The sequence below is a fragment of the Ostrea edulis genome, chromosome 4 (assembly GCF_947568905.1).
Source record: "Ostrea edulis chromosome 4, xbOstEdul1.1, whole genome shotgun sequence".
Lineage (NCBI taxonomy): Eukaryota > Metazoa > Mollusca > Bivalvia > Ostreida > Ostreidae > Ostrea > Ostrea edulis.
In genome coordinates this window covers 59,798,894-59,813,860 of record NC_079167.1, presented here as the reverse complement: position 1 = coordinate 59,813,860, position 14,967 = coordinate 59,798,894, and the positions used below count along the sequence as shown (strand labels likewise).

The 14,967-nt window shown below is 33.7% G+C and overlaps 1 protein-coding gene across 1 annotated transcript in view; it reads left to right on the top strand.

Annotated features, from left to right (window-relative positions):
- LOC125668466 (E3 ubiquitin-protein ligase RBBP6-like) overlaps positions 1-14,967 on the top strand; it is a 34,443-nt gene that overhangs the window by 6,883 nt on the left and 12,593 nt on the right. Inside the window, exons 2-14 of the mRNA XM_048902673.2 lie at positions 324-543; positions 4,447-4,546; positions 4,776-4,812; positions 10,708-10,761; positions 10,966-11,054; positions 11,562-11,667; positions 11,815-11,951; positions 12,165-12,334; positions 12,539-13,001; positions 13,126-13,189; positions 14,377-14,479; positions 14,593-14,641; positions 14,801-14,871. Coding sequence (XP_048758630.2) covers positions 378-543; positions 4,447-4,546; positions 4,776-4,812; positions 10,708-10,761; positions 10,966-11,054; positions 11,562-11,667; positions 11,815-11,951; positions 12,165-12,334; positions 12,539-13,001; positions 13,126-13,189; positions 14,377-14,479; positions 14,593-14,641; positions 14,801-14,871 — 1,609 coding nt within the window. The 5' untranslated portion in view covers positions 324-377. The remainder of the gene's footprint in view (positions 1-323; positions 544-4,446; positions 4,547-4,775; positions 4,813-10,707; positions 10,762-10,965; positions 11,055-11,561; positions 11,668-11,814; positions 11,952-12,164; positions 12,335-12,538; positions 13,002-13,125; positions 13,190-14,376; positions 14,480-14,592; positions 14,642-14,800; positions 14,872-14,967) is intronic.

Sequence of the window (14,967 nt, the reverse complement as noted above, 5' to 3'; positions counted from 1 at the left end):
GACAATCTCTGGAATCAACATGATTAATGGCTTAAAAACCCCCAGAAAGTTTATATTTACTAGGTTGATGAATTGTTCAATTACGTATTTTGAAAAGCAATTAAATAGTACTTATCATTAAGTTTGTGCTTTAACATACATTGCACATTTATTTTAAGGTATCGCAAACAAAATCATTTGTTTTTGGCAGACACAAAAATATGTTGATATGAGCTAGATATGACTTTAGTAAAAGCAGTAAAATACATATGTGCTATTTTATATTGTGTTTCCTGGAAAAGTCTTTCATATTAATATATAATTTTTATATTTTTTTCCTTCAGAATTTTACACAAATCCACTTTATTTGGGGTGTTGGCTAGTAGTGATCTACAACTATGGCTTGCATACACTTCAAGTTCAAGAACAGTCTGGATTATGACTCCATTACTTTTGATGGTCTCCACATAGCCCTAAAAGACCTGAAGAGGATGATAATGAGCAGGAAGAAGCTCAGGGATACCGATGATGATCTGCAGATTATAAATGCTATAACAAAAAAAGGTAAAACTGATGTTTATACAGCTGGAGAATGTCTTCAACATGTTGGATTTGAAAGCATGTAGATATTTTTCTTGGCTTTCATGTTATCAGATATTTAGTGAGCAGCTGCTCATTCTGACTAGACCTCTGTGGACAGGCATTAGAGGTGTATGAATATAATGATGTGTTTTATCATTAAAAAGGATTTCCCCCTAGATACAACTATACAATAAAAAGTCCATCAAATCCAAAGTTTGGACTGCCTTGTCCACTGAAAACAGCAGTGTTGGACTGTGAATTCTGATAGATTGTTTAACTTGTAATTATCAGTGACATGTTTGTTCATCATCAATACAAAGTCGGGTTTGGTAATGAGGAATTAAGTTGGGATCATTGTACATTAAATATAATTGACTATGAAGGATTATGTATGCCATAGTCTGCTAGGAAATGCAAAGTGTACATACAATTTTAAACACCAAATAAATAGGGGAAAATGTTGCTGGTCAGTTGATGAGAAATGTTGAAAGTTTGAAAAGATTTGGCTACTATAATTTAGAGTAATAAATATTTTCTTTGAACTATTAAAAACAGGTCAATGGATCAATGTTTTGCTAAAGTGAAAAAGTTTGAACACCCGATTTGTTGTTGTCACCTTTTCAGAGAAATTTATGTGAATTCAGACAGTCAATAAAAAAACATATCTTATATGTTTCCATTGCTATTTGTTCTAAATTTAAACTTATTTCCAAACTTTGATATATTTACAAAATGGAAAGCACCTAATTATGTGTGCATGTGTAACTCGGCTATTATGTTAGGAACAAAAGTTAATTATATTTTCATAATGAATGGCCTGTAGCAATATTTTCGGAAACATCGGTTAGATTTATACCAATATAACAAACACTTGCAATAATACTTATCCCTATTGACCTCATAATAGTGCTAGATATTATTAGTTTTTTTCTCTCAGAAAATTGCTATTATAAGGAGTCTTTTGCCATATTCTCCACATCGACCCTATTTCAGTACTGTCTGCGTTATAGTGGGATATTAATAAGTATTTCAAGCATGTTAAAAGTCTTTATACTTTTATATTATGGAAAAAGTTCTCTTATTTCGCCAATCTGAATTATACTCCCTTGGTAGAGCAAAATATAAACACACAAGTTGTACCTTGTTTTTACTTTGAGAAAAGTGCATGATGATCATGAAAAGATTTGTAGGCATTGTTGGTGCATAGGAACAGTTGTTTGTAATCTGTTGAATGCTCATCATTGATACAAGGTCTTTTTACATGTTGAATCGGCACCAAAATGGAATTTGTATTTAGAAACAGTCATTTAAAATAGTGCTATCTGTACCCATCCATTGACTAGTGTTAACTTTTGAACATTTTGACTTCTCGGACACCGTATAGCTAGTAATCAATTCTCACCATAATTGTTGTGAAACAGCTCATGGTATCTACCCTTAGGGGTAGGGCTAAAACATCAAAAAATAGTTCAGGCTTTTAAAAATCTCTTTACTCCTGAACATGAAATCCTGTTTGAAATTCATGGGTAAGGGATTTTCAGGGCAGGGCTATAAGGATCAAATTGTGAATACTCCTGAATTTCAACCGTAAGAACTGGGTCTGAAGTGATAAAAAGCAACAAGGTCTCTACCAAAATTGTGAAACTTGTGGCCCTTGAACCACAGGTTCTGGTCAAAGGAAAAGAGATACATAGTAAAATGGATTCGATTTGTAAATATCTTCTCTAACTCTCTAGGCCAAGCACACAAACTGAGTACATAGTCATATAATGAGTGTGAGGCCTCTATTAAAATTGTAAAATTCATAATTCCTATTTGCAAGGGTCTGTGGATCCAGTCCCAGGGTTGAGTTCTATGACTCATAAATTGAAAATACATAACATTTTAAAAAATACTTTATCCTCCTGAGTATATTGCTCATACATTGTTTATCACCAGACAATGTGCTGAACCTCTTGTTTGTCTTTTTTGTGGACAACTTCAAGATTGGTTATGGCATAGGAACTAATACAATAAAGACTTCATACAAAAGTTCAAGGTTAAATCTATATATCTACTGATGGTCAACAAGGTTAAATCTAAATATCTACTGATGGTCAACAAGGTTAAAACTAAATATCTACTGATGGTCAACAAGGTTAAATCTATATATCTACTGATGGTCAACAAGGTTAAAACTAAATATCTACTGATGGTCAACAAGGTTAAATCTAAATATCTACTGATGGTCAACAAGGTTAAAACTAAATATCTACTGATGGTCAACAAGGTTAAATCTATATATCTACTGATGGTCAACAAGGTTATCGCAATTCACCTTTGAATTAGAACGCTTTGGCCGATATAGCATTGCGTTGTGTGACGACACAATTGAATCTGTTTGTAATACAATTGCGAAATGCAACAGAAACTCTCATTGGTTCATATGTATAAGTCCGCCCAAATTCCCTTATACGGGAGTAGTCAGCATTTGAAAACATGACGGCTAGATTGAAAAAAAAAAAAAAAAAAACTTCAAAGGAAGAAAGAGAAAAAGTTATATTCTTGTGTTGTTGTCTCATAAATTTAATATAAAAAAAATCCTAACATATTTTCCTACTATACTTGTGTCCAAACATACTTTCAAATATTTATTAAAGCCCCATACGACCCAAAAACTCGGATCACAGTTTTTGATGATTTCGTTCGTAGACGTATGTTAGGTAGCCAGTCAATTCGAATCTCAGTTCATTTCCATATTGGCACAATAGCGTCTAGATGTGTACTAATACCCCACACATATTTTAGCTAAATTGTTTAAATAATATACCACCCCAGTCCTATTAAATGATAATTATTGAAATAGCTAAACTCACGGCAGTGCGGCTTTCATTAGTCATGAGCGGCCGCGCCGGCCGGTCTCCATCTAATGTCCTTATGTAGCATTTTTGTTCATCTAGAGCTTATTTTACCTTTACAAAAACTGGTACAAAAATGTTTTAATTTCTATTAATTATTCGTGTTGATAATAAATGAAGAGCGAATACATAACTTACAACCGATTTTATGAATAGATACACTGTACCAATAGCAAGAGTTCAAATTGACCAGCTACCTAACATGGCTACGTCAACAAACGAAATCATTTGAAGCTGCGAGTTTTCGGGTGGTGTGTGGCTTTAATGAATATTTGAAGGTATGTTTGGACGCAAGTATATAGTAGGAAAATATGTTAAGATTTTTTTATATTGAGTTTGTGAGACAGCAACACAAGAATACACCGATTTCAGGCCTCAACCGTCCGCAGCTTTTTGTGACCCGTAAATCGAAGGTTTTTATAAGAGGTGGATCTTTCCAGAGAGCTATGTACATTTCTCCAGTTACACTGAATCCGCTCGAGAAAGTGGGCGGGCTGTAATTGGCCAATGAAAACTCTTGCTGTATTACATCAAACATGTCATTCAAATTGTTCAATCGTCTCATTCAATTGTGTCGTCACACAACGCAATACTATATCGGGTAAAGCGTTCTAATTCAAAGGTGAATTGCGATAAAACTAAATATCTACTGATGGTCAACAAGGTTAAATCTATATATCTACTGATGGTCAACAAGGTTAAAACTAAAGATCTACTGAAGGTCAAAGTTGGTAATCAAATTCAGGGCCAGCTTTTCTAGGATCCAGGGCCGTAAAACTTTGGTGGGCTCATTTTCATCAAAGTCTCACTTTTTCACTATACGTTCTAAATATGAAATTGAGACTAAGATAAAAAGTAAGTGTGTATAAGTTTTATGGCCTGGTGTTTCACAAGCACATCTTGTTACATCTGCCTGCGCAAACTCATTGTAAATGAAATGTTAGATAATGATAAATGGAAAACTCAGATGTTGCAATTAATTTTACAGCATACAGCAATGAGGAAGAAATGATTCCCAAAAACTCCTCAGTAATTGTTGCAAGGATACCAGTCACTAATGCTGCTCCCAGGAATGGCCCAAAGACCCTGTATGTATAAAAAATTTATTGTTTATTTTGTTCTTGTATTTTCGGTATTTAAAAAAAGTTGTCGTTTTCTGTTATATCAAAATATTATATGTAGGAGATATATTTTAGTTACAAATAAGACTGGAAGTTTTGGTGTAAAATTTTCTATTGTTAGAAATGTTAAAGCATAGGAAGTCTTTATCGCTTAATTGGTACAATGTTAAATATAATTCCATATTTTCTATTATAGCAATCACCCAAATGCCTATAAGGAAGACCCCAAACCAGTATGTATATATATATATTTGGTATAGTATCAATGATGCAATTTTAATCTTTGTTTTAAAATTTGAAATATCTTAATTTTTAACTCATGTTTGTTTCTGATCTTGCTAAAATATCTATATCCTTAAGATGCTCTACATGTGTGTATATATCATAGAATTGTTTGTGTTGTAAAATTTGTGTATACATGACCTTCACTTTGTATTTGTGTGTATAATTATGATGAAAGTTAAATGACACTTGATTCATGGTTGAATTATTTTTCATGAAATTTTGATCTGGAGACAGTATTTGTCTAGTAATTATAATGGACTGGCATTGTCATTTGATTGGTTTTGTGTCTGAATATTGATTTTGTTGTCAAGCAATATCTAGTCATGAGACAGCATTTTGAATCCAAGATATTTAAAAGTTACTAAGTACTACAAAGTAATTTTGATTACTCTAACTTTTTCTCAAGTTTTATGAAAATGAAATGGACAGCTATGCAAAGTACTTGTCCACTAAACAAGTTACTGTTTTGTTACTTTTTATACAACACCTGTTCGGTTATTGTAAGACACTGTTGTTAAATGTTGTCGGCATTGTTTACAGACAGATGAAATATATTGTTATGTTGATTGCCTCTTTAAACTAGCAAGCCGTGTCTCCAAATTTTCCGTAAAATTCGAGAAGAAGGAAGATTTCGGAGATTGGATATGAAATAGACATTGAAATATTACGCGTATGAGCCGTAATTGTGGTAGCAGAACCTTCGCGCTGTGGACTCTGTAGTTATAATGTTTCATATGATCATAAATTCATGTTGTCGTTTAAAATCATGATTATTTCATTATGTACATGTATTTCATGTGTTGATGATATAAAACTCTGGCAGAAATGATACAATGAATTATTCAATTTTTAGGAACAATTTTGAAATTTGAATGTTAAAACTTGTGCAAATGTGTACAAAATTTATGTGTTTAAATTCAAGTCCTTCTTTTATCATTTGTCTGCTCTTATCGTGCGATGTTTTGATTTTAAGATCGATGTAGATAAAGGGGTTATATCTTTTCTGCATTCTTAAAAACACTTTTTTTTGGGGAAAATTCAAATCATTATGCCATATTTCATCCTCATTTTTATACTCCATTCTTTGTATTTCTTTGTACAGTAACACTGGATACTGGGAAGATTTTTATCATACACATATGATTAAATTCTTTTACATTAGAGAAAAAGTGGTTGGAAAGAGTTCATAGTTTGTTAAAATAGCTTAATGTATGTCTAAATATGCATTGTACATGTGGTTTATAGCGTACATTATCAAGCGTTCTTTTTAAGGTGTCCAGATACTGTATTGTTTGTGTTCAAGTCAGTACATGTGAGATTAATGGCAGCAAAATAGGCATGTAATCAACAGAAGTTTATGTATTTGATATTGTTCTGTTTACATTGCCTTACATTTTACAATATATTTATGTTTTTAGATGTGCCAAGCAATAATTTATTTTACTGTATGCATTATATTTATTACTACAAGACTTACATGCATTTATTGACTATTATTTACATTTTCTAATAATTTACACTTGTTACTTAGCTATAAATAAACACACAAAGACTTCCAGTTATTGTCATAATTTGGATGAACTTGTGTGAGTGTGAAAAAGTTGAATGTGTGAACCGAATTACAGTAATGCGATCAAGGATCTTCAGTTTCATACGGTTTCGTAGTTTACCACCTTCTTACAGTTTAATACAAGATATTCTACAAGGAAATGTCCTAGTACTATGCATGTTTTTTATAGATTAGGTGAATTTATCAGTAAGCTCAAAAAGAAAGAAAAAGATGTCCCTCTCAGATTTCTGTAGAAGTTGGTAGATAGATTTGACACATTTTGCTTTTCTCCAAGACAAAAGTTTGAGCACATTCACATGTATTGTTTGTGGTGCATCTCTAATTGGGTCTTTTTGGCTGTAACTTGAACTTATGAATTGTACACCTAATAGACTGAAAGTTAAGGTCAAGGATGTGTGACCTTTTAAAGGTCAGGTCATGTGAAGGTCAAAATTGTCACAGTTGATATCTTGGCCACAGTTGGGAACAAGTCTCTTGCATTAATGAATGAAACCCATACACCCAAATGGAGGAAATCACATCAAAATAAAACAGATTGGGAATTTTTATTCAAGGAATGATATGTAATGATATTTGAAATACATACATGGCCATGTAAATTAGTTTCATCAACTCCTTGGAGAAAATTGTCCACCAAATTTGAAAATTAATGTATACAGTGAAACTTCTCCAAACTGGCCCCTCTATAGTCCCGGCACAAATCTTAATATTTCCTTGCAAATGGATTCTAACAAAATAGGCCACCCCTGAAAATCGAATACATGCAACATTTTGCATCATACAGAACTTAATTAAGGATGTAAGTGTTGTGAATAAAGAAACACATGAGTGTACATTTTATATTTATGATAATAATCAAAAGGTACATTGGTTTTTTTATTTCCTTAGACTGAAAATTTGCTTTAAAAATATTGAAATTACCATTAAACAAATTTGTTAAATATGTATTAATTAGGGCTATACACACCGTGGATAGCTCAGCGGTTAGAGAACCTAACTAGTAATGCAGGGATTCCCGGTTCAGCCAAAGATTTTCTCTCTCCTTTAAATACTACATTTGGTGCCGTTGACCACCCCTGGATTTGCAGGTTGTCCTGCCAGGGGCGAAAAGAACCTGGGTTGTGTGTCTTCGAGGGCGAAGACAAATTAAGGAGGGAGGAATGTAGTAATTAGGGCCATACAGACCGTGGATATCGGTCTGGATAGCTCAGCTGTTTGAGAACTGGACTAGTAATGCAGGGGTCCCGGGTTTGATTCCTGGTCTAGCCAAAGATTTTCTCTCCTTTAAATACTACAAATACATAAGCGATAGACTTAAACAGTTTTGTAATGGGAATGTTGATGAAGAATCCACTGTGATTTCTTTGTTTTCTGTTATCTTTTAATACGGGATGTTGGAACTACAAAATTTTGGAACTCCTCAGAAAAAGAAGTTAAGAAAATTATGCGTCACTTGGGCAACTCTTGTATACAAATTAGTGATGGCCAAAGACGACTACCTTCTGATAGAAAAATATCTGCCTGGTTTGAAGATTATTTTTCAGAATGTTATAAGTGAATGCCCTAGTACATGTAGCAACATGTAACACACACACTTCTGCCCCCCCCCCCCCCCCCCCCCTTCCTTTTTTTTTGTTGTTGATGCGTCGTACGTATTGTGTTATTATCACATACAATGTTATTATTAAATGCAAAGATCGATTTATCAGCTGGTCCCTTGTGATAGTGATCATGAATGGTAGTGGAAAAGCAAGGCTGAACCAATGAATTGAACTCGTACATGTACTGAAGTATAACCCCCCCTTATGATTTTGGAGTTTGGGCAAAACTGCTTTTCTTGCTAGACCTAACTAAGATTTTTCATACAAAATATAACGACACCTATTTTCTTGGTTTTGCTCCCCACCCTTCAACTTTCAAAAATGATGCGAAGTGCCTGAACTCGCTATATCTGATAGTAAGAGTAACGTGTGCTTGTTGAATGAAAAGTTGCCCAAGTTAACGCAGAAAACGTGATCTCGTTTGACATACTAAATATTAAAACCGTGATGCAATCGGAGACGAAATAATGGTTCTGATATTCTGTATTGAAATTTGATAATTTCAACAGGATGTAAATGTATTAACTAGGATGAAATCCTGATATTTATGAGATACAAACTAATTAATTTGATCTCTGCCTATAATTATTCCAGATGGCAATATTATAAAATGCAGTGTTATTTATATGAAGATTTCCATCCAGTTTGTTTTGTCTGTTTATTTATTGTGAAAATGTTTATTTAGTTTAAGTGCTAAAATGAAGAAGTAAACTTACTAATCATTTATTTTGATTTATTTTCAAGAGTGAAAGGCTAGTCCTTATGCATTATATTAAATGGTTCATATTATGAAGAAGAAATATCTAATGATATTAAATTGAGATAAAATATCACTAAACCCTTGATAAACCAGCGAGCTCTCTAATCCAGCCATTTCATTCCGGCCGGTTTAGTGAAGTTTCACTGTATGTATCGGTACTATTGATTCTGATAGGAATGGTCCTGTACTTGTAGTTCATACACAGATATGCAAAAGGATGCTAAATAAAGACTGCCTTAAAAAGAGAATGAATTCAAAGGAAAGGACTATATATGATAGGAGTTCTATTTGCCCACTAAAATTTACAATCATGCTTTTGTTTTAAAATGAAAAGTGTAATTTGTACAGGAATTCAGATTTTACTCTGTTGTCTTTCTCATTTTCATCAAAATGACATAGAACTGGAATTTATGATTTTATAGGCATAAAGTTTTGCCATCGTCTTTGTATTTGGATGTAAATAGCTATTTTTATGTAGGTTTTCTTCTTTCATATTTATACCATGGATATATCTCTTAAAGGGGCATTAGCTGTGTGATTTTGTGACCTAAAATTGAATTAATTGAAAATTGTTCAATATTATTTATCTCAGTAATAACAGCAGATTCATTAGGTTTCTCTTGGTTTTTGTACAAAATAAATGTTTTTATTAGTCATTACTATATATTCCTATGCCATTGAGAGATTTTTGAGGAAAGAAGGTTGCCATCACTTCCACAGATAATACCCCTTTAAGTACACATATATGATGGAAATGTTTTCCATAGCTACACTCTAAATGGTAAACCACAAAAATTATCCTTTTAGCCATACATAAGTAATTGAATATTCTTATTTCTTATTAAAGAAATGAAGACAATTTTTGTGAATCTGCATCTCTTTCATGAAATAAACAGAAATTTAATCTATACAAAGAAGTGCAGAAAGGCTGTTATCATATATAGTCCTTTTAACGCTTGCATGATATTGTAATGACGCTGAAACTAAATGAACAAGCAGTACTAGGATAATAGATAGGATAGGATCAATGGGGTGGCGTTCTCAGTTTCTCCTCAACATGTAGGCGGATTTAATGAGGAGTGGACAAACCATTGAGAAGAGACATTCTGTGCCGTGTATTGCGAAGTTAATGTACAAGTGAGTGAAAAGTACTGTGTGAATGCGGAGAGAGTCTACATTGTGAATGTACTTAATGTATTGTCTTTTTTCAGAAAAATTGTTGATATTGTAGTTAGTGACTAGAAGTACATTTGACTCCAGATGTTTGAAGAAGGAACTGTTCTTTTGCAATTCACTGCAAATTATTGCTCTGCTGTTTGACAGTTTCAATTTCCACGGGAGATGAATCAGTCGCTCAAAATACATTTCACCACACCATTACTAGACGACTGGATGACCTTTAGAAAAGCCGTTGTGTGACATAATTGACCTAAAAATAAGACAGATGGACTGAAATGGCTGAGAACCTCTGTTGAGTTTACTCATTAGTTCTAGTGGGAGTAAATGATTGTCAAAATTACTTTGTAACTTGTCTATCAGCTATGCTTTGTACCAAAAGAATCTTTGAACTAGACAACATCTGGAATACAGAGTACTTTCTCTGATAGAATCCAAACTTCTGTGCTGTAATTTGTAAGCAGTTTACACAACATTCTGAATAGACAAGTTTCACCACAATAGAAAATAATGACAAATTTAAAAAAAAATCAGCAATTTCTTCAGTTCTTGCAAACAAGTTGGATTTTGGGGATAAATTTTAATATGGGTTTTTAAGTGAAACATTTAAATAGTGGTAGTCAGTTGAGGTTCTTAGTCCATGGACACAGAGGTCAAAATTATATCCCTCTCCAATATTGGAGAGGGATATAATGATGTTTGTGTTGTTAACTGTGAAGTCTCTATTGAACAATAGGTCAGAAAACCAATTGTGGAGGTCCCTGTATCTAAGGCCCCAGATTTATTGGAGGTATGTATGATTCACTTGAATGCTTTGTTGAAAAATTCAAATAATTCCCATTTGGAACCATGTTGTCCCTCTCAGCTCTATGTAACAAGACATTATGTGAGAGGAAATAGCATTATGTTGACATTTTAGTATCCTCTTAAGGCAAATTTTTATTGATGAAGTTAAAAACGAGATATATTATGTTCTGGATAATCTTCTTTTTAGACTGGAAATCTTGTTGATGCCAATGCTTCAGAGGAAGACAAGATCAAGGCCATGATGAGACAGTCAACAATGGACTTTGACCCTGCCAAGTGAGGCCTGTTTAATATCTTGGGGTTTGGAGGGGGGAGGCGGGTATACCAGTTTATTTGTTTCCAACCATGCTGAACATATTAAACAGTTATCATACAAATTTTCTGTACTCGGTTACTTTTACCTTGTTCCTATAGCTCTGGAAATTTTTTTTAATGTGATTTTGTTCTGCTAGAAATAAAAGTCATTACTTTCATGTTTTTCCATATAGGGAATATAGTCCCCTATATATAATTAAAGTTCCGCTGATCCCATTTTAGAATTAGATGTTCCAATAGTAAGTAAGAATGAGTAATGTGGCTTCATGAACCAAGTTCCATAATTGAACAAAATCTTATGGTGCATATCATTCAGTCTTTAAATTGTGACGAGAATTTATCCTTAAAGGGGGGTCTTTTCCTTCACATTGTAGATTTATGCACATATGTACTTTAGATATTGCCAAGTAGGTAAACTGAATTTCGCTAAAGAGTTTAATTACTATGACATGCATTGTTTTACTGCAGCTATGTAAGTAAGAAGGCCCCTGTTGGAACTCCTTCAGCCACCTACATTTGCAAGAAGTGTGGGAAGTCAGGCCACTTCATTCAAAATTGTCCAGTGGAACCAGGGGTAAGTTTGAAATTGAAATGGAATTTTGATAAAAGATGATACTTGAGATATGGAGCATGTATTTTTATTTTTTTTTTAATTTATTTTTTTTTAAATAGATATTTGAAAGATTTCTATTTGATACATAATCTGATTTTTTCTGAATAGGAGACAATTGACAAGGAGAAGCTGGCCAAGAGACCTACAGGAATTCCCCACTCCTTTCTGACTGTTGTAAATGACCCTAATGCCAAGGGAGCTTTGTTAATAGGCCCTGGTCAATACGGAGTGCCGACCATTGACATGTACGTAAATTGGGTACATTAAGAATATACCAAAAACTAGATTTACTTTAATATGTTCAGAAGATCCAAGACCCCAATTAAAACCATGTCAGATTTTATTTTTTTTTAATGATTTTTGTCCCTACATTTGAAAAATTAAATAATTGCTCTCCCACACTACAGCTACTCTTTGATGCAAACACATTTAAAGTTAAGTTTTACTTTGTACTATAGGAATGCCTACAAGGAAAAGAAGAAGGAGCGTCCACCATTCCTACCGGAGGAGAAGCTGCCTGAGCCAAAGAAGGAAGAAGTCCCTACGGAACTCCTCTGTCCTCTATGTAAGGACCTATTGACTGATGCTGTAGTCATTCAGTGCTGTGGAACGAGTTTCTGTGATGAATGTAAGTGAACAGCTGTTTAAACTGTCATGACAAGTCCTACTGGCACTTGTATTTAGGAGCAGATAATTCAATCATATGATGTTAGTGTTGTTGGTTTTTGAAGAAATTATATTCACATTGATTATTAGAGTTCTTTTAGTAAATACCAAGAATGAATGCTTGGTAGTTTAAAAAGCGGTAAAATTAATTCTATTTGATTTGTAGGTATCAGAGATTATTTGTTGGACTCCGAAGATCATATATGTCCCCAGTGCCATGAGAGTGACCAGTCACCAGACAGACTGATAGCCATTAAAAGTCTGAGGTCTGCAGTGACTAACTACCGAAATGAAAGCGGTTACACAAAAGTTACAAAAGCAATGTTGAAAGCTCAGCGAGAAAGGAGGGAGGCAGAAAAAGCAGTTTCCTCTGCTGCTGCTGCTCGGAAAATGGAAGCAAAACAAGAAACCGTTAAACTTACAAGCTCATCAGATGCCCCAATTACTCCACAAGCAATTCCAACATATGGCATGAAAGCTGGACAGCATTATAAAGTTGGTAGATTTCAAGGAGGCCGATCACCTGGATCACCTGCAAACATACCAACTAAGTCAAATGATTCCCAGAATAACTCGGAGCAGCAGCTGACTGGGAGCAAGCCCTCCCTCAGAGTGACAGCCACTCCTAGGTAAGCACTGAAGACCAATATTACTTGCAGATTGTGCATAGTGTATGAGTTTAGTGGTTTTTGTTAGCAGAAAGTAAAACAGACACATTTAATGATTCTGGAATTATGTTTTCAATTTTTACAGTTCTGTCCCAGGTGGTTTGAGTCCACCTACTCCCTGCAAGGATGAGAAAGATATACTTTTATCGGTAAGTTTATTGCAATAAGATGAAAGAAAATCATTAAAGGGACAGATTTGTGATTTCCTCTTAATTTTTTTTTTTTTAATATGATTTTAAGAATCAAAATATACTGTCTAATATGTTTTAAAGGTTTCACCAAAAAAAAAAAAAAAATAAGGTTTTATAGAAGCTCAATAAAAAGAATTTATTATTTGTTGTGTAGACAACGATTGAGGTATGTTACTGTTTATGAAATTTTGAAAGTGTAATGTTAGTATTTTTTAGGTTAAATTTGTAATTTGAAAGTTGAATTTGTGTCAGTAGAAAGCTTTGAATTACAAAATTAACATTTTACTAGTTTGTTTTTAAACATAAACAAGGCATGAATCTTGCTTACATAACACAAGTTAAAGAAAAAATAATGCTCTTATCCTTGTATTAAGAATGTCCAAATTTTGGTTGTCAACTTTAAATGAAACAGTAAAGTATCTGTATCTCGAAGTCTGAGGATGCAATTGTTATTCTAATTGCAATTTCAATTCACTGTGAACCATGTTTTCTCTATTTTTCTTTGTAAAGATTTAGCATATGTATCGATTCAGTATATTTTCGTTTTGAAGTGCACTTTGAAATTTTTTGCGTTTATCTATTACACTTGTTAGTAATATAAAAACACCATCCGTATTATTGGGTGTTAATTTATGATTGGCTATAAATTTACTCATTTAAGTTCGACAACTGCTCTAAATATCCAAGCACCCATTACCGTGACATGGAAACCTTGCATAAGGTGGGGGTTAAATAGCAGTCACCAGTTATAATGGATGTGAATAACCGTGGGTGAGAATGTGTGATGTAACGAGACCAAGTCTCTTTAGCAGACTGAAAAAGTGACTGCACTTCGAGATTAACAAGGTGTAATTAGGGCTTTGGACCTTGAAGACACTTTGACATAAGTGGGATATTTGAGATTATTGTGTTTGAGATATTAGGAGTTTTAAATCATTATGTAGGAAAACTGGCTGGAACTGGCAATCAAGTTTGATATAAGCAGGATATTCAAGATAATCCATATTCTAGATACAGATGTTTTACTGTATATTTTAAATGTTGACATCAAAAATGTAATTTTAAAAAAATGTGAACCAGTCCCTTTATCGATAATAGTAATGTTTTGTATTTGGATGCAAGTAATGCAAAGGTTTTATTTATAGAAACTGCAAACACAGCCCACAAATCTGACATCACAGCCTCCCGTGTCCTCTACCCCTACACTGGTACCCTCCACCTCAGGTCCTAGTCAACCAGTCCAATCAGGTAAGATAATGTTGGGAACTGCAGATTCTGCCAACAATCCACTGTATCTACACAAATTATAATGTAAAACTTCTTTTGCTTATGTTAATTTGGCCATTTTATTTTCATTACAGCTGCAGTGACTGCCCAGATCCCATCTACATCTCAACCAATGGCATCAAGGTATGTACGGTACTCAAAGGAAAGGTAATAGCCTTCTGCTATTTGTATTGTATCATGATTCTCGTGACTTGACCTGGCTGAAGACCTGGCTTCAGCCATGTCAAAAATCCACTGTTTCAACAGAAAATATCATGGTATCTTTTGCTCTGTTTATTTCAGACCACCTGTGATTCCAGCAAGTTTCCCAACTGCCCCCATACAAACTGTTGGTGCACCCTACAGACAACCATGTAAGCCTATACTAATTGTTATGTAGTTCATACATGTAGATTATATTGTGTGGGCTTTTCCTACATTTTGTTTTTGTTTTTTTGTTTTTTTTCATC